We start from the raw sequence: 25,229 nt of genomic DNA, 5'->3' as shown, positions 1-25,229 counted from the left end.
CACATTTTTTTTTAAAGTTGGTACATTAATTTATTACAACAAATCTACATAAGGTTTTCAACACCCAAAAATAAATGAGCATTTAAACTCAAGTTAAAAGCAGCTGGTCAATTTGGCTGACCATTTGAAATGTTTCCAGTCCATGTTCATCTGTCATTAAAAATCTAACAAATTGCTGCATTTCCCATTGTTCTGAAAAGGGAGGTCATAGCTGGATATGCATCACCCCACCAGAAAAAAAGGAATAAAAAATAAATAAAAATAAGGCACAAATAAATATTAAATCGGGTTGGTCAGATTGAGAAATTGATATCATCCCGAGGGTGAAAGGTCATGGTAGGCCAGCGGTCAGGATACTGCCCAGCAGGGTGCGATCCTTCAGAGCATTCTCCACATCCCTCTCCTCAATCTTCAGAGAAACCTTGGTGAGGCGAGCCTCCTTGGCTTTTTTCAGGGCAAAGATGCCCCGGCTCTCCAGCAGACTGCAGAGGGAGAGGCACTCGCCCTGGCCCACGCCGCCCACCTGTCTCTTGGCACACAGACGGCTGTACACCTCGTGGAGCTGAGGGATAAAGAAGAGTCAGACTTGAGAAATAATTGGTACTGACCTTCAGCAACCCAATGACTTTCAGTGGTAACCAGGTCAGTGCAAGAGAAAACGTCTGGAACTGCCGTTTACGTTTCATTCTTACTAGCTACCTAGACTTGTCTGATGCATGTACACTGAGTGTACAAAACATTAGGAACACCTTCCTAATATTGCACCCCTTTCCCCCCCTCAGAACAGCCTCAATTCGTCAGGGCATGGACTCTACAAGGTGTCGAAAGCATTCCACAGGGATGTTGACTCCAATGTGTTCTACTCCTTTGGGTGGTGGACCATTCTTGACACACACAGGAAACGGCTGTGTGTGAAAAACCCAGCAGCGTTGCAGTTCTTGATACAAACTGGTGCAACTGGCACCTACTACCATATCCAGTTCAAAGGCACTTCAATATTTTGTCTTGCCTATTCCCCCTCTGAATGGCACACAGACAATTGAAACATGGATTGTGTAAGGCAAAAAAATTATTCTTTAACCCGTCTCCTCCCCGTCATCTACACTAATTGAAGTGGATTTACCAAGTGACATCAATAAGGAATCATAGCTTTCACCTGGACAGTCTGTCATGGAAAGAGCGGGCGTTCTTACTGTTTTGTACACTCAGTGTATATCAAGGTGTATTAGAAAATGATTAACAGCAAAAAAAACAAAATGTTTGCTCTCAATTTACAAACTTGTGTTGTAGTACTGTGTTCGCACCAATGCAGTGCCCGTCTCTCACCTTGCCCAGTGGGAACTCTTTGTTCTTGCCGTTGCGGGTTAGCAGTAGCAGACAGCAGACCAGGAGTTTCTGCTGGATGGGGAAGCTCTCTCCCTCTGACGAGGACATGCGGTCCCCATACACCTCCGACAGCACCCTGGCCACCTGGGGAACGCTCACACGAGACTCTGTAGTTTCTGCTGCCTTCTTTCTGTCGTCAGATTCCACAAGCTCTACAGCTCTCCTGTAACACAGAGGAACCGGCTTCATGACACTTTCTGTTCTCAAACAAAACTTCAACCAGTTAACCCACTGTTCCCCGGGTGCCGAAGACGTGGATTGCCGATTAAGGCAGCCCTCCGCATCTCTCTGATTCAGAGAAGACATTTCAGTTGAATGCATTCAATTGTACAATTGACGAGGTATCCCCTTTTCCCTTCCCATACCAACTCTCCAAGACCACTTATAACTAGCCATAGTAAAATGCACATTTTTGGTTGCTCATATTTGATTTTACATTTATTTTCATGGACAATTTAAGATATTTCGTCAATTCATTCCCTTACCGGCAGATATCCAGAGCTTTGCGTGCATCTCCCGATACAGCAGACACCTTCCTGGCACAAAACTGCACGGCCGATGCGTCTAGTAACCCTTCTCCGGACACCTGTCTGAGTCTGTCCTGTACGATGGCGGCGAGCTCTTGGCGGCTGTAGGGAGGGAAGTGTAACAGCTGGGGCCGACAAAGAGGCAGGGCCTGGAGCCTGGGGAGGATCCTGTCTGTCAGGTCCAGAGCGTTGGCGATACCTAGAATGGCACGACACCGTCATTACACCTGCCTGCATACAGGAAGACTAACGACAGCCCGTATTAGGAAATGGCTGAGAGTTGAATGGATGGAATTTAAATGTAGAGATGGGTAGATGTGTATATGAAGTTTTAGGGTGAAATCTTCAGATTAATCCTTAGATATTAACTAGAAATATTAACATCCAATAAAATGTGTATACCAGAGACAGTGTACATTGTTTAACACTGTATATTAGGGGGTTCTTACCGATGAGACAGAGGCGGGACTTGGGCAGGTACGGCCACTCAAAGATGGTGTAGAGAACATCTTGGGCCTTGCTGTCCAACTGGTCCATTTCATCAAGGACTAGAAGACTGGGGAGAGAAGGAGAAAGAAGGTTAATAGACAAAACTTATCAGTCGGCAAAATGTAAATCTTTTCTCAAATATTTGTGTTTTTTTAACGGTGTAAATTCAGAATTGTTGGATAAAGAAAAACTCTACTTTTACCTTTGCGAAAGTGTCATGGATTTAAGTTATAGTTCAGGGTTATGGTTTGGCACAGTAGCTAGATACTTACACAGTGGGCCCCGTGCTGGTCAGCAGTTTCTGCAACTTGGTGTCGGTGTGGCCCCCAGAGGCCCCCAGTTTCTTTGCCAGCAGGGGGAAGATGGCGTGGGAGCTACGCAGAGCCATACAGTTGATCACCACTGTCTGAATCTCCTTCAGTTCATCCTGGATCAAGAGAGGAAATAGTTAAATTCATGTAACAGAAATCAATGGGGTTAAATTTACACAGGGTTCAGGGCTGTACACAAGGGGTGGAATTAATTGATTCTGCTCCTTATGGTAGAGGTGTAAGGTCATTTTAGAGTATTGGGATCCACTCAAGATCCAACACTAGGCTAATGAGTGTTTGAATCCTGTCAAGGCAACAGATCCAATGCTGGGCTAATGCTAACAATTAACCCCTCATTAACAAAGCGGAGACTAACGCAAACAGTGATGCTAACCGTCATCTCCTGCAACACACAGTTGAGGCAAGCGGTCTTGCCGGTGCCGGGGGCTCCAGAGATGTAGAGGCTGGCTGGGCTGGCCTTCAGGGCCTTGTCCTCCAGGAAGGAGCGGATGGAGGACCTCTCAGCCTCCCGGGATAGCAGGCGCTCTGGGACAGCCGTGTGGAGGGCCTGCTTCACACTATGGAACTTAGACTCTGGAGAGGGATGGAGAGAGGGAGAAGGGGTTCATAGTTTGCCTGAAGTCTATATGAAGTGAACAGAATAATGAACAAATCAAGTAAAGGCACACATTTATCTTTGGAGTTTAACGCTTTTCATTTGCACTTGAGAAAAAGCTACGAGGAAGAGAACGTGAGAGAGGAGAAAAGGAAGAGGAGGAAGAGAACATGAGAGAGACATGTCTTACTTTCAGCAAAGAGGCGGACCACCGTGGCCTTCTCTGATCGGGGACATGATTGGCTCCCACTGGGGGTCTCATGGAGTCTGCTGGGGGAGGCCCTGGGGTGGGAGAGGCGCTGCCGTTTTGGTGACAGGGGGGTCAGTAGTCTCCTCTGGGATAGAATGTGGGAGTTCTCATCAAAGCCCAGCTTGCAGGGGGAGGCCAGGTTAAGGCACGGCTGTTTGGGAGGAGAGTCCAGTAGGTTGGCACTGAGGTTACAGCCATTTTCATCTCCTGAGAAACACACAGAAGAAGCATGTTTAGGTTAGAAACAAGATGTCTGTCTTTCGGATAGTATGTCACGTTTGCATCAAGAGTTGAAATAATTACTTCGTTTTGAGCATGGTGGTTTATCAGCTTAAATGTTGCACAGAATATGTAAAAATCTAATTACCTAAAGTGGTTTATCAGCTTAAATGTTGCACAGAATATGTAAAAATCTAATTACCTAAAGTGGTTTATCAGCTTAAAATGTTGCACAGAATATGTAAAAATCTAATTACCTAAAGTGGTTTATCAGCTTAAATGTTGCACAGAATATGTAAAAATCTAATTACCTAAAGTGGTTTATCAGCTTAAAATGTTGCACAGAATATGTAAAAATCACAAATTACCTAAAGTGGTTTATCAGCTTAAAATGTTGCACAGAATATGTAAAAATCACAAATTACCTAAAGGTTTTTATCACCTTAAATGTTGCACAGAATACGTAAAAATCACAAATGACCTAAAGGTGTTTTATCAGCTTAAAATGTTGCACAGAATATGTAAAAATCACAAATTACCTAAAAGTTTTAGACAGTGAAACACTTTCAAAGTTGTGTATAATAACACAATCCCATACCTGTGCGTTTGCGAGGGCTGAGGGGTATTCTTCGGGTCAGCCTTGGGCACAGAGATATACCTTTGCGGGCCACGGACCTGCGTGAGAGTGGCATTAGCTGGATCTTCCCTGGAAGGGGCTGCGGATTAGGAGACTCCACGGAGCAGAGGGACTGGGTCTCCTTCGTCTGGGATGTGCTCTTGGTGCTTTTCGAGTCAACACTGGAGGACTTGCGTCTGGGGAACTGGAGGATGGACTGAGCCTGGGAACGTGTGCTGGGCATCTTCGCTGTGAGCACTTAGCGTCCAGACGTGTTTCAAAAGACTTAATGGGGAAGAGATAAGGTCAGCCATTGTGACAACACCCATGAATAGATAGACAGCAAGAAAAACAATTATCTTATGATCAAGAGTGACTTGAAATTAGTGAATTTCTTTAGAGGTACGAAACCACACAATAGCAAATGATACCATCCATCCTAGCAATCAGGTCTACCCTGATCAAAGTAGTTTCAGTATTTTCCACACAAGTTAATGTCATCACTGCTAAGCACGACTCTCTTTATCTTTGCACCGTTGTAAAATCAACATTACAGAATATAAAGGCCATCAATCACAATGGTGTGAATTGTCAGTAACTACTGTATCTGCAGACTCAATGGCGACAACAATACGTGTCCTCATGTATGGCGCCAACAGCACAACTAATTATAAAACACTGAAATGGCGTAAAATACCATCAAAGAAAACAGGACATATATGTATTGGTGTATTCGACAAACTGTTTTGTATCTGACTAACTAGTTGAACAATACTGATTGACGGCAACTCGCTCGCCAACATCTCCCCACAAATTCTGACAAAACATTCAACAATTTCTCGTCTAATCAAACGTAATGATACACGTTTAAAACATGCATTGAAAGTAGTGATACCTTATTTTAGTTCTTGATGGATTTCGTGTGGTGTCTCTGGTGCGCTCTAGTCTAAGAAAAAAAAACTTGCGCCAAATATCTCCACAACTCCTCCCCCAGTCAGCTGGACTTCCCGCGGCTAAGGTCTGATTTGTCCTTCTTGTGTCATTTTGTTATTTCCCAGGCTCTCATTGGTTCATCTTCGTTTGTCAGGAGCGTCAGTGTCTACGTCACACAAGTACATGGTGGCGGGAATTTCAATAATATGTATTTTGGCGGACTGGAAATTTCCCGGGAAATTCAGCATTGTAACATTTGACACAATATTCTCTGGTGTTGTTAGTAACTTGATTGCAGTTTGAGATTATTACTATAACTTCTGCATATGTGCTCTGGCATACATATTGAAACAATGCATATATGTAATGTGTGTAACTGTACAACCAACTAATTTGAGTTCATGTTTCTGTGTAAGCTATATCAATCATTAACTTCCACAATAAATTACTGTAAATTGCATTTGCAAAAATATGGATGATAGACATGGTGATAAAGGGTCAAATACAATGGACACCAGAACAATCATGTACCCCTTTTCCCCCGAAAAAACACATATTTATTTCAAATGATAAAACATGGTTGATTAACAAGTGAAATGACCATGGTAGGAATGAACAGGGTGAGAACATGAGAATCACAGTCAATGAGTCACCTGTGTGAGACTGAACATATCCATCAATTACATAAGTTACACACACAGTCAGGCATACAGAGAAGTGCTGCAAAGAGACCCGTCTCTCTGGCTGTCGGACAAAGCTCACAACTGGCCTGTTGATCAACTTTTTCATCAAATTCCTCCCTATATAACAAGCTTTTTACAAACATTAAAATATCAATAACTACAATTTCCAAATTCCTCATTCTTTATGTAAATAGACATTATTTATTGCATATTTAATACAAAAAGTGAGTATAATTAAAAATTATTATATATATATATTTTTTTTTTTACAAATGCACTGGTACCAATAAGTATGACAATAGATATGTAAGGCAACAACCAGCCTGAGGACTACATAACAGGAATGGAGAAGAGAAAAGGAATCGATTCTCATGTAGCTTTCTTTCACTGTAGTGGAATCGTAACAGAAATCACAATGCAATGACAGTATAGGTATCACACATTTAGGAGCTCATAAGTCATAAAAATTATATAATCCACCATGATGACATTTCTGGGGCCTACTCTGCCTAAATAGTTCCCTGGTGCTCCAGGTGATGTTTCACCTAGGTACAGATCTAGGATAAGATTCCCTTCCCCAATCCTAACCTTAACCATTAGTAGGGAATATGGAAAACTGACCCCAAATCAGCTTCTAGGAGCAACTTCGCCCTACACATTCTTCTGGCACTTAGGCGTTTCCTTTTTGGTTAGTTGCTACCAACGAGAAGTGAGAATACATACAAAACCGTTCCTTGCATAGGAATGCATTAAAAACTCAAGCACTATGGTTTCCCTGTGGCCATGATAAGGTCTATTCCAAAAGGGCCACCAGCAGTAAAATCAAATATTTTAGTTTTAAAAAGAATGTATTAAAAAAAAAATGTTCCTTGAAGGAACTCCTGAAAGACAGGGTTGAATGACTGACAGCCCTGCAAAGCTACCCTTGGTCCAAAGAAAGGAACGAGGGTAATAATTTAACCATGATCACCCCCTTGTGGCAAGAAACAGGAACAGCATTAAACAAAGTGAAAGTAGAATTTCATACAGTACTCTCAAACGCCTTCCTTGATCAATAAAGTAAAGGAGCTTTGGCAGCTAACGCTAATTAAAGAGGGGCAGCAGATCCCTGAAGCATTTCGTAGTGTTTTTGTTTCAGATAAACCTAGAATGCAACCGATCTGAGCAGCACTTTCTGTTCTCTAGTGTAAAAACATGGCATTCACAGGTGCCACGGTTAAGCGGTTATGCTGCCACAGAGCAATGCCATGAGGAAGAATTAAACATATCTAATTGGGAATGCCCCTCACACAATGTAAAGACTGTTACTCACTGTCAGCAAGACTCAATCTCTCATAGCATGACAAGCATTTAAGTCATTTCTCCTGTCCCAGTTTCATTACTCAAAGTAATGAAAAACGAGATACCAAAAAACAAAGCCATATCTGTGTGACGTAAACGACAGCTTTTCTAAGTGTGAGAGGCCCCTCATTCTACTTCACCCAACTATTGGCACATCAAGGGAGAGAATTCTATTCCACACACACACCTTCTCCTCAGGGCACTGGGAGCACAGCATTTAAAAAAAAAAAAAAACACGTACTATTGATACAACGCATTGTTGGCAACGTTGGTGTGTGTCCTATATTTTCCCACTGACGGCACAGTTACTGCAGTTAACCATAGAACATTTTAAAAACATCATTCATAAATCGCAGGAAATCATCAACATCATTATTATCGTGGATTATGCACACATTTCAAAAGATGAAATGCAGAATTCTTAGTTGGTCCTGCTGCTATAAAGTATAATCAATGCAACGCCCCCCCCCCCATCTTGCAGAAAGATTGGCTTGTGGCCACAACAGTCAAACAGGTCTGTTCTTCAGCACCTCAGTTCAGAGTGGTTTTGTTCTATCATGCTGAAACAGAAGTGTCTGAAGTGTTTGTGCAAAAGAGAGCGACTGGTAGTGTAGGGTTTTGTAAAAACGTAGCGTCGAACAAGACTATTGAATTTTCTATAATGTTTGGGGTTGAGGACTTGTTTCCGGCTGGTCTTATAAAGTGTCTATGTTTAGACCTGTATGTGTTTCGAGTGTCATGCCACTCCCCTGGACGTCCTCTGATTAGACTGAGTTATTAATTAAAGTCATTTTGTTCCTGAATTCCATAGTTCACCTTGCCACCGGTGGCGCTGGAGGTACTCCTCGGATCATGCCTACAGGAAGTAGAGGAAGCAAAGGTTACATCAGGTCAGTTCTTACCTCCAAAAACAACCGTGTGGCTCTTTTTTTTCTATGAATATTGACTCAATTCCTCGCATCATTCTCAAAACAAATTGGAGAAGGGGAGGGATCATGGACCTTCTCCAATACGATTGCAAAGGAGGCAAGTCGACAGAATCCGAGGAATCACGGAAAGACAATTTTGAAAGAGACCATATTCACTTTAACTCAATCCCAGCTGACATTCCATATGGCAATAACATTGTGACAGTAGTGCAGAGGCCATATATTGGATGTTGTGTACAGTATGTATGCAGGCAGTGGTGTGGAGAATGAATTAAGCCTAAGCCTGTACCTGGTCCAGGCTTATTGCTTTTGCTGGGGTAGATCTTGGTGAAATTCCTATATTCCTCAGGGGGTGGGAAGTCCTCCACTGGGTGGAAGTCAAACTTGGACTCAAAATCCTCTGAGGGTTCAGAAAGGTAAAGGTCAACACAACACTGTAAATCAAGATAACACTAAACTAGTACATTTTTGACTTCTCGAGCTTGCTCTAGTAATTTCCATTAACAAAGCCATGCACAACGGTCAGTTCTCCTGGAAACTTTAATCTGACTGTGCAATCTATGAACTCTATGAACGCTCTGGGTTGGTCACAACGCAAGAGGAACAACCAGGGGACATTCAAATGACTGAGCTGGCATTTGAATATGGAGCTATAATACCTGACAATCTACTACCAACAACAACTAGGCTACTAGTGTCTCCAACATGTCTGTTGGTTTGAGAGCTAACATGGCAATAGTGTTCCAAATACACTGTGCTCAGGGCTGTGGAGGCTAATACTCAACACAAGATAGATTCTAAAAAGCGATGAAAAGCCGTCAATCACATCAAATCAAACGCAGTGACAGTTGCTCAAAAACTGGACTTCCATGAAAACCAGAATGTACAGGGGGCACTGAGGATCAGGACATGGAGGACATTAGCCTGTCCTGACTCACCTATATTGGACTTGGAGGATGAGGAGTGTCCGTTGCGGATTGGCGGGGGAGGCGGCGGGGGTCCGGTGCGGGAGGAAGATGAAGGGGGTGGAGGGGGCCTGGGCCCCCGGGTGTGGTGGGGTGGCTCCGAGGAGGTGGTGTTGGGAGTGACAGCACTGTGGATCCGGTAGGGGGGCGGGGGAAGAGGGGCTTGCCCACCACCCCCGTTTCGTGACCCAGGATTGGGTGCAGAAGGGGCTGCATTGGTAGCAAACAAACACACAATAGTAAGACCATGATGATGACTGATTAAAATAATCACATAGCAGCAGTTAAGGCGTAAACATATCCCTTCTGACCTGTAACTTTCTGACAAATGTATGTACTGTACTCTACACTAAACTGAAAAAGTGGTATAGCTCATTCTGAAAGTATTCGAACCATTTGATTTTCCCACATTTGTTACCCTATTGCCTTATTCTAATTAATTAAATCGTTGCTCTTGGTCACCTCCCTGACCAAGGCCCTTCTGCCTGGATTGCTCAGTTTGGCCGGGCGGCCAGCTCTCGGGAAGAGTGTTGGTGGTTCCAAACTTATTCCATTTAAGAATGATGGAGGGCACTGTGTTCTTGGGGACCTTCAATGCTGCAGAAATTTGTTGGTACCCTTCCACAGATCTATTCGTCAACACAATCCGGTCTCGGAGCTCTACGGACAATTTCTTCGACCTCATGGCTTGGTTTTTGCTCTGATATGCACTGTCAACTGCAGGACCTTATATAGACAGGTGTGTGCTTTTCCAAATCATGTCCAATCAATTGAATTTTCCACAGGTGGACTCCAATCAAGTTGTAGAAACATCAAGGATGATCAATGGAAAAAGGATGAGTTTCATAGCAAAGGGTCAAAATACTTAAGTAAATAAGGTATCGTTTCTTATTTTTAATACATTTGCAAAAATGTCTAAAAACCTGTTTTGCTTTGACATTATGGGGTAATGTGTGTAGATAGATGAGGGCAAAAATTATTTCATCCATTTTAGAAGGCTGTGACGAAACAAAACGTGGAAAAATTAAGGGGGTCTGAATACTTTCCAAACACACTGTATGTCCTTAAATAAAATACCATGCCCAAGTAATCAGGACTGGCCAAGTTGCAAGAAAGACTAGATATTGTAGGCTGGCAAAGAGAGAAAGAATGAGAGTGCAAGGAATGCCCGAATATTCCAGAGAACTTGTGGAATGCAGAGAAACCAGGAGGCCTCATGGCGAAGGCCTCAGCTGTCTAATGACAATTTGCGGCTGCGTATTCAAAATGTTCAATTCCAAATCAACCCCTAGGTCCTCTGAAAAGGTGGAGCAATTGTTATATTGTCATTACCATTAGAGCTGCCCCCCCCGACAAAAAAAAATTGGTTGACCGAGTCGTCTGTTCTTTCAAACAATCGATTGGCAAAATTTTTTAAAAGGTGTATTTTTCTATTTTTCTAAATAAACTATATGTAGGCTACTGAGCTTGTCTGATGCTTCAATTAAAATACAAATTGCTAAAAGAGGGAGGGAGCCAGAGATCTATACAGCCTAATCAGAAGAACAAAAACCTACTCCCGACCCTCCTCTGCCCGCTGCTGCCGGTAATAGGCTACACCAGTGGTCGGCAACCTTTTCCATTAACTAGCAAACTTGCAACAGTGTATAAAATATTCTGGGCGCTCAGAGTTTCCCACACCAGTGAGCTCCAGACAGACAGACACAGCTGTAGGCTATTTGCGCAAGGGCTAAAAAGTCATCCTTAGGCCTATTTTATGATGTTTCCACCAGATTTGAACATTACTTTTTTCCCCCTTTCATGCTGAGTGGTAATCGAAAGTGAGAGAGCTGGAAAGATTGTTCAAATAAGCTACGTTGAGGAATTATTGTATTTCTCAATGGATGTAAAAACAGACTTTGTTAACTTGCTGTTTGAAGCAAAGAAAAAAAATACTTTGAGAAGCTCCACAGTGATGGCGGGTTAACAAAATCCGAAATGGTATCAGATCCCCAAATAGGCATATTTATAGGCCTACATTTGCACGCAGGCCAGGTAGAGTAGTCCTACTTCTATATGTATAAATCAGGTGCGTGTCCTTACTCAAGATTGACAATAGAACTCCAAACAAAAGACAATGAACACATTGACAACTTTTAAATCGAATGAAATAAACCAAAACTTCACAAGTGTAGCCTAGGTTGTGCGCTCTGCAAACAATGTGTCCACTCCTACAATGAGAACAGTAAGACCGTAAAAAAATTTAATGACTGCATTAACAGAAATTACCGTAACCAAACATTGCAGATTAGAAATGGGAATTAAGGGTAAATGTACTACTGGTGTGCCATTCCCGCAGCCTCCATAATGGATTAGTCCACTCAGACAAGCATGAATTAGACATGATTTTTAAATACATATTTGCCACTGTTAGACAAAAAAAAAAATCTTGGTCGACCATCAGCCTATCGACCAAACAGGGTCAGACCTATTTACCATAGAGATAGATAGAGGACTCTAGCGCCCAAAAGCCCAATTTAGCATGGGCCATGCCATTGAGGACTTTCTATGGTTAAGTAAGGATCACATGATTCCATCCAGGTCATCAGGAGGGATCAGCCAATAAATTACAGTACATCCCAAAAGTATTCAGACCCCTTGACTTTTTTCACTGTTACATTACAGCCTCGTTCTAAAATTAATTAAATTACCATCTACACACAATACCCCATAAGGACATATTTTTTAAAATGTTTTCAAATTTATAAAAAACAAAAAACAGAAATACCTTATTTACATATGTATTCAGACCCTTTGCTATTAGACTTGAAATTGAGCTCAGCTGCATCCGTTTTCCATTGATCATCCTTGAGATGTTTCTACAACTTGATTGGAGTCCACCTATGGTAAATTCAATTGATTGCTCATGATTTGGAAAGGCACACACACCTGTCTATATAAGATCCCACAGTTGAAAGTGCATGTCAGGGCAAAAACCAAGCCATGAGGTCGAAGGAATTGTTCGTAGAGCTCAGAGACAGGATTGGGTCGAGGCACAGATCTGGGGAAGGGTACCAAAAAACATCTGCAGTATTGAAAGTCCCCAAGAACACAGTGGCATCATTCTTAAATGGAAGAACTTTGGAACCACCAAGACTCTTTTTAGAGCTGGCCACCCGGCCAAACTGAGCAACCGGGGAAGAAGGGCCTTGGTCAGGGAAGTGACCAAGAACCCGATGGTCACTGATAGAGCTCTAGTTCCTCTGTGGAGATGGGAGAATTTTCCAGAAGGACAACCATCTCTGCAGCCCTCCACCAATCAGGCCTTTATAGTAGAGTGGCTAGACTGAAGCCACTCCTCAGTAAAAGGCACATGACAGCCCGTGGAGTTTGCCAAAAGGCACCTAAAGACTCTCAGACCATGAGAAACAAGATTTTATGGTCTGATGAAACCAAGATTGAACTTTTTAGCCTGAATGCCAAGCATCACATCTGGAAGAAACCTGGCACCATCCCACAGTGAAGCATGGTGGTGGCAGCATCATGCTGTGGGGATGTTTTCTGCAGCAGGGACTGGGAAACTAGTCAGGATAGAGGGAAAGATGAAAGGAGCAAAGTACAGAGAGGTCCTTGATGAGAACCTGCTCCAGAGCACTCAGGACCGCAGACAGGACAACTACTCTAAGCACACAGCCAAGACAATGCAGGAGTGGCTTCGGGACAAGTCTTTGAATGTCCTAGAGTAGCCCAGCCAGAGCCCAGACATGAACCCGATCGAACATCTCTGGAGACCTAAAAATAGCTTGAGAGGATCTGCAGAGAAGAATGGGAGAAACTCCCCAAATACAGGTGCATCATACCCAAGAAGACTCAAGGCTGCCAAAGGTGCTTCAACAAAGTACAGAGTAAAGGGTATGAATACTTACGTACATTTGATATTTAACATTTTCATGAATTTGCAAACATTTCTAAAGAACAGTTTTTGCTTCGTCATGATGGGGTATTGTGTGTCGATTGAGGGGGAAAAAACAATTTAATAAATTTTAGAATAAAATGTGGAAAAAGTAAAGTGGTCTGAATACTTTCAGAATGCACTTGATACTTGTGAGCAAACATTCTATAACTGCAGGTGGCAGTAAAATCGGCAACCTTGGCTTCATACCTGTTCCAACAACACACTACAGGTAACAAACAGTATGCCCCCTTTCAGTTCGTTTGCCAACTCGTAGTAGTAGTAGAAGGAAATTGACTCAGTGGCACTGTCCAATGCTCGGACACCATAATGGGACATAAACAATGTTGAGATGTCTAAGACTATGGCTACTACCCATCCTTTCCTTTCAGACCATGAAATTGTGTTTGGAAGAAAGGATTGATCTGGAAAAGGTCATTAAACTGTGACAGTAGTCCCTTGATAAGACCAACGGCTCCCCAATATAAACATTGAGGTTTGTTCTAGTACCTGATCTCTTGCTGGGGGGCTCCCTGGCAGGTGGGGGTGGTCTGCCAATGCCTGGAGGTCCTGGAGACGGCGAGGGGGGTGGAAGAGGTGCATGATTGCGTCCGCCGTAGCTGCCGCCTGAGGTGTTCTTCTGGTGCAGAGAGTTGTGCCTCTGGGGGAGTTTCGGAGCCCCATCTCCACCATGGTCCCCCATGGGGCCATTGGAGGTGCCCCCAGAGGAGTGCCTGTAAGGTGGGGGCGGAGGGGGCGCCGAGGACCCCCCAGTGGGCGGCCGCGTGGAGGAAGGAGGCAGTCTTGATGAAGGAGGAGGGCCAGAGCTGGGCAGAGCCGGGCCTCTTTGGGGCGGCGGGGGGAGGGGCTTCTCCCGGCTGTTGCTGATGCCTACTGGGGCCTTTTGTTGCGGGGTTGACGGGGCATTGCTGCGGTAACCACCTCGGTTAAATGGCGGGGGAGGAGCTGGGGCGGATGTGCTGGGCTTCATGGCCCCTGTCGAAGAAGGTGGAGTGGGTGGGGCTGATGTGCTGTGTTTCATGCCTGAAGGAGGGGGCGGAGCTGAGCCTGAAGTACTGTGCTTCATGCCCCCAGTGGAGGAGTGGGAGGAGCTGGCACTGGTTGGGGGGCGGGAGATGTCGGGGAGAGAGGGGCGGTGGGAGCGCTGGGGCTCCGGGGGTGAAGGTTTGTCACTTGGGGAGGGTTTGTCTCCTGGGGAGGGGGAGGTAGAGCGGCCTGGGGTGGGCCGGGGGGCTGCAGGTCTGGAGCCTGGGGGACGCAGGGCGGATCTGCCCACTGAGGCGTCTGGAAGGAAGGCATAGAAACACACATTTTAGAACACTATGCATAAATACACCCATTCACATCAAGCTTCATAGCAAATGTAGAACATCAGCCTGGGTGCCAGTCTGTTTCTGCAGTATATTTATAGTAGCGTATTTATATAGGGCCCTATAAAATCCATGTTGTGGAGAACGTGGACGGAATCCAGACAAAATGGAATTCAACAATATTCAAAAAAGTGTGTTGAACTTAGTCATTAATTTGCCCAAGTTAATCATAAGACCTGAACAAAAAAATGCATCAGTGATTCCCAACTTTCTAAAATGGCACAGGAATGCCCGTCTGTGTGTGCGCAGTGGGCGCGCGTATGTCTACACTTTGTGTAACTTTCTTCTGGTAGAGATGGAAAGGCTTTCCCAAAAACCTTCCCAATTAAACGTTACCTAAAATGTAGCCTATGCCTACCTGGCAGAATGATATGATTATTTGCATCAATCCAGCGCCCATTTGTTTTGCAAACTCTGCAATTACAAGCGCTACAGAAACGTTGCTGAACAACAGTCTCTTGCTGGTGCGAACTTGCATTAAACTACACCCAAAAAATCTAAATAAGCATTGCTGTGGACTTAGAACATCCAACTTGTTTTTGTTCTCTATTAAAGCTGCAATATGTAACTTTTTGGGGGCAACCTGACCAAATTCACATAGAAATGTGAGTTACACATGTCATTCTTATTGAAAGCAAGTTTAAGTGGTAAATCTGTTCTGTGTGTGCTATTTCTATGCTTCCTGTTCTTAAGTTTTGATTTTTACGTCTTTCACACCAGCTTCAAACAGTTGAAAATACCATCTTTTTGGTTATGGAAAAGATTTCGCAGCGTTTGAGATGGTACAATGATTCTCTATACTATACTTGCTTGAAATTAGGCGATAAATTAGTAAATATTTTCTAAACTATTTATTTAACAGCATTGTTGGTTAAGGGCTCGTATGTAAGCATGTAAGGTTGTTGTATTCCGCGCATGTGACAAATAAAATTTGATTTGACTATTAGAATTTTAGCAACCAGGAAATGGTGGAGAAATTTCTGTATTGTGCACATTTAAAGTGTGATTGAGCGTGAAAACTTGAAAAAACGTGGGAAAACAAACCTAGGGGAAAAAAATAAATAAAAAATTACCGCTTTTTCTCCCCTATTTTGTGGTAGCCAATTGGTAGTTACAGTCTTGTCTGATCGCTGAAACTCCCGTACGGACTCGAAGTTTGAGAGCCATGCATCCCCTGAAACACGACCCAACCAAGCCGCACCTTCACACAATGCCCGCTTAACCCGGAAGCCAACCCGGAAGAAGCACCTGGTGACCGTGTCAGAGTCGCTAGAGCGTGATGGGACAAGGACATCCCTGCCAGCCAAACCCTCCCCGAACGCGGACGACGCAGTTACAGGTAGTTACAGTCTTGTAACTGTGGGTCTCCCGGTCGTGGCCGGTTGCGACAGAGCCTGGACTCGAACCAGGATCTCTAGTGGCACAGCTAGCAACTGTGATGCAGTGCCTAAGACCACTGCGCCACTCGGGAGGCCTAGAAAAACAAATTTAAGATAAAACTAAAACAGAACCAGGCAAAAAATAAAGCTGAGTTTATAGGGCCCCATTTACATTCTAATCATATGACAGGAATTCTGCTTACCTCCAGCTCCAACTGATCGTAGTTTTGGCATGCCCCCAGCGAAAAGGCCCCCAGAGCCTCCCCCTGACCCACCACTGCTCCCTCCTCCTCTACCACAGCCACCACCACTTTCCTTTGGTTCTGGGGAAAGCAGAGGTACAAATGTCCTTGTTACACTGTTGTGTTGATAATGCTTGCATTGACATTGTTGAAAGCTATTTGTGGCAAGGAATTTTGCATGTGTAGTACCAGTCAAAGGTTTGGACCACTACTCATTCAAGGGTTTTTCTTTATTTACTATTTTGTACATTGTAGAATAATAGTGAAGAAATCAAAACTATGAAATCATGTAGTAACCAAAAAACTATTATATATATATTTTTTTAAAGTATATATATTTGGCATTCACTCAACCAGCTTCACATGGAATGCTTTTCCAACAGTCTTGAAGGAGTTCCAACATATGCTGAGCACGTGTTGGCTGCTTTTCCTTCACTCTGCGGTCCAACTCATTGCTGGAGAATGCTGTGGTAGCCATGCTGGATAAGTGTGCCTTGAATTCTAAATAAATCACTGACCACCAGCAAAGCAAAACCCCCTCACACCTCCTCCTTCATGGTGAGACAAACACATGCGGAGATCATCCGTTCACCTACTATGCATCTCACGAAAACACAGCGGTTGGAACTAAAAATCTCAAATTTGGACTCAAACCAAAAGAAACATTCCCACCGGCCTAATGTTCATTGCTCGTGTATCTTGGCCCAAGCTAGTCTCTTCTTCTTACTGGTGTCCTTTAGTAGTGGTTTCTTTCCAGCAATTCAACCATGAAGGCCTGATTCACAGTGTCCTCTGAACAGTTGATGTTGAGATGTGTCTGTTACTTGAACTCCGTGAAGCATTTATTTGTGCTACAATTTCTGAGGCTGTTAACGCTAATGGACTTATCCTCTTCAGCAGAGGTAACGCCGGATCTTCCATTCCTGTGGCGGTCCTCATGAGAGCCAGTTTCATCATAGCGCTCGATGATTTTTGCGACTGCACTTGAAGAACTTTCAAAGTTCTTGACATTTTCCGGATTGACTGACTTAAATTTTTTTAAGTAAGGATGGACTGTCATTTCTCTTTGCTTATTTGAGTTGATTTTTCCATAATATGGACTTGGTCTTTTACCAAATAGGGCACTCTTCTGTATACCATCCCTACCTTGTCACAACACAACTCATTGGCTCAAACGCATTAAGTAGGAAAGAAATTCCACAAATAAACTTTTAACAAGGCACACCTGTTAATTGGAATGCATGCCAAGAGTGCAAAGCTGTCATCAAGGCAAACGGTGGCTACTTTGAAGAATCAAAAATATATTTTGATTTGTTTAACACTTTTTTGGTTACTACATGATTCCATATGTGTTATTTCATAGTGCTGATGTCTTCCCTATTATTATACAATGTAGAAAATAGTACAAATAAAGAAAAACCCTGGAATGAGTAGGTGTGTCCAAGCTTTTGACTGGTACCCCATGTATGCATGTATAAACATACATATAGTCTGTGTGTGAGTGTGTGTCAGCGGGAAATGAGGAGTGTGCAAAAGTTAGTGAACATATAGGAGATAGAAACTATGCTACTTACTCTCTATAATAGGTGCACTTCGGTCATTGACCACTCCAACCTTCTTCAGCCTGGCTCCTTTGGAGATGTCAGAGAGCAACGCTCCTCTCCCCTTCGCCGCATCCCGATTCAACTTAGGTGCTCTAGTGTTCGCCTGAGGAGAGGATATGAGCAAACCACCATGTTAGTTAGGTTGACCATGCAAATGATAACATGAACTGCATAACGTACTGTCGTTATAGCAACAGATAAAGTAGATGGCAATGCAGCATTATGGTGCAAGTCGATAGTAATCCACATGGTGCCTGTGTGGGTGTGTGTTTGGCCAGCTTACACCTTCTTGGTTTGTGTTTGGATTTGTTTAAAAAGGTAAAAACTGCATAATTCAATTGCAGCCTTTATAAACAAGGCATATCAACCCTAGAAATCATACTATGGGAAAGGTGGGCATAATAATATATTAGGCATAGTATCTAACATCAGAAGGTGTCGTATCATCCTTAACAATACAACAGCAAATAATGAATGACTTCAGTTATTTTATCATGTAATTATGAATCTCTAGAAACCCTTCAGAGGACTTCTGAGTTTTGTCATGTTTTGAACATCGGTTTAGGAGCTGGACTGACCTGGTTGAAGGTGGGGGGAGGGGGGGGTCCTGGAGGAGGAGGGGGAGGAGGGGGGACGGGCATCCTGTCCCTCTGTGGGCACCTTGGGGAGGAGGTTTGTTCACCGTCTAAGCTCTGGGTACACCCTCAAACTCCTGCGAAACAAGACAGAGGGGAGTCTCGGCTCAATTAAATGCACACAACCGGGTCAAAAATGAACACTCCTGAACCGAATTGGGGTTAGAGTAAAATTGTACATCCTTGCAGTGTCATGATTGACATTGGTAGACTGTATTGAATTTAGGCAAGTCAAGATATCATTGGGACTTCTGTTCAAGGACCATTACAATTCACCTCTATTTGTAGTTGTTGACTACAATGGTGGCGTGGCCCACACTAAAAACAGCTATCCTCAAATTCTACATGCATACAGTCACTCTAGAATGATTCAGCTCAGTAGAGCGCCACAAACCAGTTCGCTGGCTGGACACGTTGAGGTAGGCCACGCAGCAAACCCCACCCTCCTTCGCTCACCCCTAAACTCCATTCCACAAGCTACCTGTCAAGAGTGTTTGAAAAGGTTTTCACAGAAGAGAGAAACAAATGGAATGTCATCGGGTGAGCTTGCCAGTGAGGCGATAAGGAACGGAAACGCAGCAGCCGTTTAAGTTGCTACCTCGAGTGAGCAAAACCGAGAGTGGACAGCACAGCCCACCACTTCATGACTCATCCATTGACAAGATTTGATGTTATTGTTTTTTCCCTACAGGCACCAACCATTTACACCAATCAGAATGTCTCTAGAATCTCCCATAAATGTTAAATTTTGTTGAGCTCTGGTGACTGAGGCAGCCATGGCATATGGGTTCAGGCTCATGCTCATAAAACCATTCAGTGACCACTCATGCTTCCACACGGGGCATTGTCATCCTATGGGGGCATAGCCATGGTAGCCAAAATAATGGCCTGCCCAGCATTTTTGTACATGACCCCAAGCTTTATGGGATGTTAATTGCTTAACACAGGAACCACACCTGTGTGGAAGCACACCTGTGTGGAAGCACTTGCTTTCAATATACATTGCATTCCTGATTTACTGTAGTGTTTTCATTATTTTGGCAGTTACCACCTGTACATGCGCCTACTTGGAGAATTGCCAATGGACTACAATGTTAATCCTATGTCTAAAGTTTTATGACATTCTTACAAGGTAGGGGAGGTGTCCTTCTCCAACCTAATATGTGACCAATTTAGTTAGTTCTATGCCTTTGTGGACGGGGAAATAAATGAGAAAAAAGTGCATGATGTCATTAAGTATTTTGGGCCTAACGTCATATAAAACAAACTAGCAACTCTAAAACGAGCAGGCCTGAGTCAGAAGTGTCACTTGAATTTCACTTTATGATATGCAGAAGATGATATGCAGAAAATGTGACTAAGTTGTAAGCACAGATTTGGCAAGGGAACATTCCAAATCATAAGTGGTCTCGAGTCGCTAGCCAATTTCTATGCACACTCCGTCAATCTACAAGAGGTGACAGGTGAGCGAGCCCAAAAACATGCAAGTTAGAAGAAAAATGCAATTCCTTCCTCTTGGCCTAAAAGTTGAACTACATAACTGGGCATTATTGTTTAAATGAATGTAGCAATATAAGTAACATGTCTATAACGTGTGTTAACTAGTCATTATCTGGATAACATGTTGATTTAACGAACGTTAGCTGGGTGGATTGGCAGTGACTTACCCCGTCTCGAAGGATTGTGAGTCTCGTCTTCAATAACAACATGAATGGAAACTGCAGTTGTGGCAAGTTTGCTAGTTAACACAATCCCAGGCAGTAGGCGGCTCTCTTGGTTACTTGCTTAGAAAATCTAATAAAAACTGTGGGACACTAGCAGCTAAATTAGTTTACTAGCGAAATCAACTAAATCCGATACCCAAAGTAAGCTTGCTAGCTAAGTTACTGTTTACTCGCGACAGCTGTCAAGTGGAATTTAGCTGGCGTTTTAACTATGGCTGTAAACAAGTTCTACTTATGTGCAAAAGCTAATTCGAGGTACGCGTATCTCCAGTTTATATCCTATTTTCATGTACTTTTTATTCTGCTCTCGTCTTGACCAGCAAGCAAAGCGAGATTCTCCCTTCACAACTGTTTCTCAGAAACCCGGAAATGGGCCGTCCAACACAAAATGGAGGCAGGTAACAGGATCACTGCCGACGAGTTTATCAACTGACCATTTATTTTGGGACTGTTCTTACGTCAGAAGAGTTAGATTTTATTTTAAAAGAAACGACTAATAATGTTAATCTTAGAGACTCTGTTATATTTTGATCAAAATGATATGGATCCTGATTTAACTTTCATTGTTAATTTGTTTATTTTTCATGGAAGATCCTTTATCCATAAAATGAAGTGGGCAAAAAACAAACCCCTCTTCACATTATTTAAATTATATTTTGAAATCAGTAAATATAAAAACAAAAAAGCAATACCCACCATAAAACTGACAAATTGAAAATGTATTCGATATGCAATGCCCGTCTGTTAGGCTTTATGTACTCTTGTTTGTATATTTGTTTTTGTATTCGTGTTCATAAAAAAAGAAAAAAGATGTTAAAAAGATGAAAATAAAAAGGAGTTTATCAACTGGGAAAACAGCGACCTCAATGGAATGAAACCTGTAGGACACTCACGAGAAACGATCTATAATTACCGTAGTTTAAAAACTTTGAGGACACCCTCGTGTGTGGAGCAGGGTCCTCTTCTTGCTTTTGCCTTATGACAGATGTGTGTTCATGCATGTAAAATGTTAAGAAAAATATACAAATATTGCTTGTAAGAGAAACCTATATGCATTTCACTGAGTCTGATACTTGTACAGTCAAGTGAACAAACTGTGATAATCATTGCACTTAGTGAATCTGAATTCATTTTACAAAATTATTGTGATATCCCAGACAGACAATTTGACACTAGGTATTTTGCAAAGATAAACCTCTTTATTTGAAAATCTTATAAAATGACTCCATTTGCATGAGATGTTGCATTGCCATTCAGCCAAGACATGACAGATCAAAAGGCACTGTTGAACATCTCTGCTCTCTGGTGTACTGATATTTAGTTGTTGCATAATTCAGACCCAGGACACCAATTTAGACCTGAGTCTTATTCATTAGGCACACATGGGAGCAAATGGTAAAGCAAAAGATCATTCCTATTGAAAAGTTTCAGGTAGTGCCTGCCGCCTCCAATTCAAGTAATTTGTTCCCATTTGGAACCTATTGAACAGGGCCCAATTTCACAAAAACATCTTAAGGCGAAGTTCATCATTAGAACCTTTGTAGGTGCATCGTTAAATCTCTGAGCTGTTTCCAAAAACCATTGTTGGACTTAAACGCTCGTAATCGAATGCCTGGCTCAGACCACTCGTAGCACAGCTAAGTGCATCGATAGATGCTTTTTTCCCTCCGGCGTCACTTGATACACAGATCTCCACTAAACATAAAATCACAGTTTATTTGCCTCGGACTGCTGATAACTTCAGAACGGAGTTCATTACAAATACAAAGATGCCAACATCTTTGCAATTGATACAAACAAGCGAGGTATAAAAACACGCTTCAAATTAAAACCGAGATGACTGCATTAAAATGTAAATAGCCTACAGTAAGTAGGATATAGGCCCATTTCAAATCATATTGAAATACATTTCATGTTCAATCAATTGAGTTCCATTTTGCTACTTGTATGATACTGTCTGTAATTTGTCTTAATATACATTTCATGATGTGCCAAATCTTGATTTGCCTAATATTTTAGCCATATGTGATATCTTTCTGTGAGCTGATCCATCGTCAGTATCGTGGAATAATTAGAATGTTAAGGTAAGATTTGAATGGAGAAAGCTGATCAGAGAGCAGCGTTGTCTTTATTCCCGATCCTATCAGTATCGATGTGCCTCAACGACACTTAGTGAACGCTCTCTCTGCCTGGTGTTTTGGGACGCATTCCAGCCGGTGTCTATTCCAAAAATTACCACCGGCTAAAGCTATGACGTTTAAATACCTATCTCCCATTTCTTTTCAACTAGCAGTTGATTTTCAACAGCGGAGATTTGTATAAACCTTGCTGTCCATCTCTGACATTTGCAACATTGTTTCAAAATTGAAATTCGATCTCCAGCTGTCCCATAGTAATGAACGTGTTGGGAGTTGGGACAGGATAGGCAGGCAGCTTTTCTTAGCCAGTCGAAATCATGAATCAACTGGCATCCTTTTTATGGATATACACAAAGAAATGTCAATAGGATCGGTAAAACGAAATGCAGCTAGTTCGTAGTCTTTCCAACTTCAGTTTTGAAGGGATTGTGTTAGCTCCTCTGAACAGTGTCCTGATAAGAAATGTCTCTGGAAAACAGCTTAAACAAACGCAGTTACTTTGCTGTTATTCTGGTTGCGCTGTTTGACCTGACTAAGTTAACCATAGTTGGCTAGCTAGCAAGCAAGGTAAGAATGTTGCCAGCCAGCATGGCAATAGAACATTTCGAATGAACGACTGGGTTGCGTCCACAGATACAGAACAAAAAGAGTGAACGACTGGGTCGTGTCTCTGGTAACCGATAGAATTAATGACCAGCCTGCCTGGTTAGCAACCTAAGATTTGTGTCTGGCTTGCGTCCCTAGATACAGAACATAACCCAGTCATTTAAATCAGATGGCAAAATTGATATAGATATGCAAATACTAGTGGTTTGATTCAATAATTTTTTCACAAGCAACGTATTGAGGCATTGCCTTCGTCATGAATCAAAAGATAATCAATTGAATTACGAAATAAAAATATATATTCCCTTAGATTTTTCCGCTTCTTCCCCTCAGGTTAATTTCAGATCACCAATGCCAGGCCCAGGTTTCCCAAAAGCATCCTATGGTTCTAAGATGAACTTAGCCTTAAAATGTTTTTGGGAAACCGGGCCCAGAGATTAACACATGCACTCAGCTCAACTACACCACAAGTATCCTCATTCTAAATGCACATGGCAGAGAGCAGCAGCACACATTTCTTAGAACAAAATTTCAAGTATAATCTTCAGAATCCCGATTAAAATAGTCCAGAAGATGGACTCCTCTTCCTCAAAGTCATCCTCTGGAGCATATCTCTGCTTCCCCCCGTCCTCCTCAGAGGGGTACAACCTTTTATCGAACGGATCCTGGAGGGAAGTCTGATCATAAAACACCCTCATCTCAAACTCACTCTCCTGGTGCGATGGGTGCCCGTAAATGCCAATCCCCACGGGCCTCACAAAGTCTCCAGGCACTACGACCACGTCCTGGCCGCAGGTGGCAGACTGCAGCTTGTAGGTGTCGAAGCTGGGCCGCAGAGTTTTGTCTGAGACGTACAGGTCTGCGTCCCCCTTGAGGCTGCGCATGTGCAGGATGATCTTGCCATCGTGGTTGAGCCGCAGGTAGCTGTAGTTCCCCGCCCCGATGTGGCCCTGCACCACGTGGAGCAGGACCCACTCCGTAGGAAGGGCATCCTCTTCCAAAGAGTGCAGGAACCCCCCAGCCTGAGACAGGAAGAACGCCACAGCCAGCAGGCTGCTGCACAGCACCATAGTGGAGATGGATGGTCAGAGTCACCAACTGGACAACACCCACCTTCTATCATCTGTTGATAACCTGAAGGGCAACACAGAAACAAATGCATTACCTACAGTACAGTATAAGCATGATAAAGCTTGTACAGGGCAAATCCTCAAGGGGGAAATATGGTCTTCAGCCAGAACATAGTGTCAGACTGCCAATTGACTTTTAAGGGATGTTTAGAACACTGACACCTCCTGTCTGTAGAGCACTGTATTGGCTACAAGCCATGCACTATCTCTGCTCTATAAATACAGTAGAAAGCTAGCTCCTTCTAAAGATTAGCAATGTGTGACCTCTGCAACCTTGTATTATACTACACATGTTTAGCAGTTACTTCTTGAATAGCCATCTGTAAAGACGTTACGCACACCCTGTCTGTCTGCCTTGCATTGACTGCTGGCTAATGCTCACGTCCAAGTCGCTGGCCTGTGATTTTGTTATTAGAGCAGCCACAGACTGGCTAATCCCATTAACAAAATAGATTATAACGCTAGACTCAGTTATGCGCTAACGCAGAATATAGTCCTACAGCAATTGTTTGCTTTGCAACGTTTGACAGCGCGTGGCCATGATGTGGACACTTTAGCTAGATAGCAAAACGTCAAGTGAGTATTGTTCTGGTGGCTAGTTAACTATATGCAAAATGTATATATTTAACAATACATAAGCAAATAGATTTTACTTGATATGAACATAGCTACATTTCATCAGCCTTACAAGGAGCAAGCTACTGCTGCCAGCGTTCTTCATCCTAGCTAGCTTGCTAACTGGCTACGCTAAATTAACGTTACATAGCTAACTAACGTTAAATTAGTTGTCTAGCACAAACACATTTCCGGGGCGACGAGAAGCAACAATTACTGTTATCACAATATTTAGCAGGTTTGTGGAACAAGACAATTAGCTACTCACCAGTACATTGTTCCGAGCACAGATTTAGTAATGGTTATTGTTTTGCCAGTAACTAACGAGCCAGTCAGTGTAAAGTTCACTTCTTCCGTTTTCCGGGGTATCTCACACCTAAACATCCACTGGCGCCGCCTACGGTGCAGGGAAAGTAGCACATTCATAATTGAACACAAACAACCAAGTAACACTGGGCCTATATTAATCACGTCATCCTAAAAATGTACATTTGATATGGGAACTTCTATATAAATAGACAATGTGATCCTAACCAGTTCTCTATAAGTTATTTACAGTAACCTGATCT

At 42.9% G+C, this 25,229-nt stretch overlaps 3 protein-coding genes across 4 annotated transcripts; all 3 read right to left on the bottom strand.

Annotated features, from left to right (window-relative positions):
• Window positions 1–5,408, bottom strand: LOC129837370 (cell division control protein 6 homolog). 2 transcript variants are annotated; one of them, XM_055903482.1, is made up of 9 exons: window positions 5,310–5,408; window positions 4,397–4,699; window positions 3,520–3,786; window positions 3,108–3,307; window positions 2,675–2,829; window positions 2,363–2,469; window positions 1,872–2,112; window positions 1,327–1,549; window positions 3–562 (listed from the first exon to the last, which is right to left on the bottom strand). In XM_055903482.1, the coding sequence occupies exons 2-9, from the start codon at window positions 4,656–4,658 to the stop codon at window positions 332–334; spliced, it is 1,686 nt and encodes a 561-aa protein (XP_055759457.1). In that variant the 5' UTR covers window positions 4,659–4,699; window positions 5,310–5,408; the 3' UTR covers window positions 3–331. The 2 variants fall into 2 exon arrangements, with proteins under 2 accessions (XP_055759467.1, XP_055759457.1); XM_055903492.1 differs by lacking the exon at window positions 5,310–5,408 and having other exon boundaries at window positions 1–562; window positions 4,397–4,679.
• Window positions 5,409–5,875: 467 nt separating this feature from the next.
• On the bottom strand, window positions 5,876–20,573 carry LOC129837354 (WAS/WASL-interacting protein family member 2-like). Its single transcript, XM_055903458.1, has 8 exons — window positions 20,115–20,573; window positions 18,391–18,524; window positions 17,783–17,915; window positions 16,170–16,289; window positions 13,707–14,501; window positions 9,239–9,475; window positions 8,590–8,700; window positions 5,876–8,227 (listed from the first exon to the last, which is right to left on the bottom strand). Exons 2-8 carry the CDS (start codon window positions 18,451–18,453, stop codon window positions 8,184–8,186), a joined length of 1,503 nt encoding a protein of 500 aa, XP_055759433.1. The 5' UTR covers window positions 18,454–18,524; window positions 20,115–20,573; the 3' UTR covers window positions 5,876–8,183.
• A 775-nt stretch (window positions 20,574–21,348) lies between these two features.
• LOC129837361 (UPF0669 protein C6orf120 homolog) lies at window positions 21,349–25,034 on the bottom strand. Its single transcript, XM_055903470.1, has 2 exons — window positions 24,929–25,034; window positions 21,349–24,049 (listed from the first exon to the last, which is right to left on the bottom strand). Exon 2 carries the CDS (start codon window positions 23,983–23,985, stop codon window positions 23,434–23,436), a length of 552 nt encoding a protein of 183 aa, XP_055759445.1. The 5' UTR covers window positions 23,986–24,049; window positions 24,929–25,034; the 3' UTR covers window positions 21,349–23,433.
• Between the last annotated feature and the right edge of the window lie 195 nt (window positions 25,035–25,229).

Source organism: Salvelinus fontinalis, chromosome 3 (assembly GCF_029448725.1).
Source record: "Salvelinus fontinalis isolate EN_2023a chromosome 3, ASM2944872v1, whole genome shotgun sequence".
NCBI classification, from domain to species: Eukaryota; Metazoa; Chordata; class Actinopteri; order Salmoniformes; family Salmonidae; genus Salvelinus; species Salvelinus fontinalis.
Note: the sequence above shows the minus strand (reverse complement) of the source record. Positions and strands in the feature narration are given on the sequence as shown.

Excerpts from the sequence above, each read along its gene's own strand:
- LOC129837361 (XM_055903470.1), bottom strand. The coding sequence starts at position 23,985 with ATGGTGCTGTGCAGCAGCCTGCTGGCTGTGGCGTTCTTCCTGTCTCAG.
- LOC129837354 (XM_055903458.1), bottom strand. The coding sequence starts at position 18,453 with ATGCCCGTCCCCCCTCCTCCCCCTCCTCCTCCAGGACCCCCCCCTCCC. Across the intron at positions 16,290-17,782 it reads AAGTGCACCTATTATAGAGA|AACCAAAGGAAAGTGGTGGT; the intron begins GTAAGTAGCATA and ends TGCTTTCCCCAG. Across the intron at positions 14,502-16,169 it reads ACGATCAGTTGGAGCTGGAG|ACGCCTCAGTGGGCAGATCC; the intron begins GTAAGCAGAATT and ends CCTTCCTTCCAG.
- LOC129837370 (XM_055903482.1), bottom strand. The coding sequence starts at position 4,658 with ATGCCCAGCACACGTTCCCAGGCTCAGTCCATCCTCCAGTTCCCCAGA. Across the intron at positions 2,470-2,674 it reads ACCAGCACGGGGCCCACTGT|TCTTCTAGTCCTTGATGAAA; the intron begins GTAAGTATCTAG and ends TTCTCTCCCCAG. Across the intron at positions 2,113-2,362 it reads GTCCCGCCTCTGTCTCATCG|GTATCGCCAACGCTCTGGAC; the intron begins GTAAGAACCCCC and ends GTGCCATTCTAG.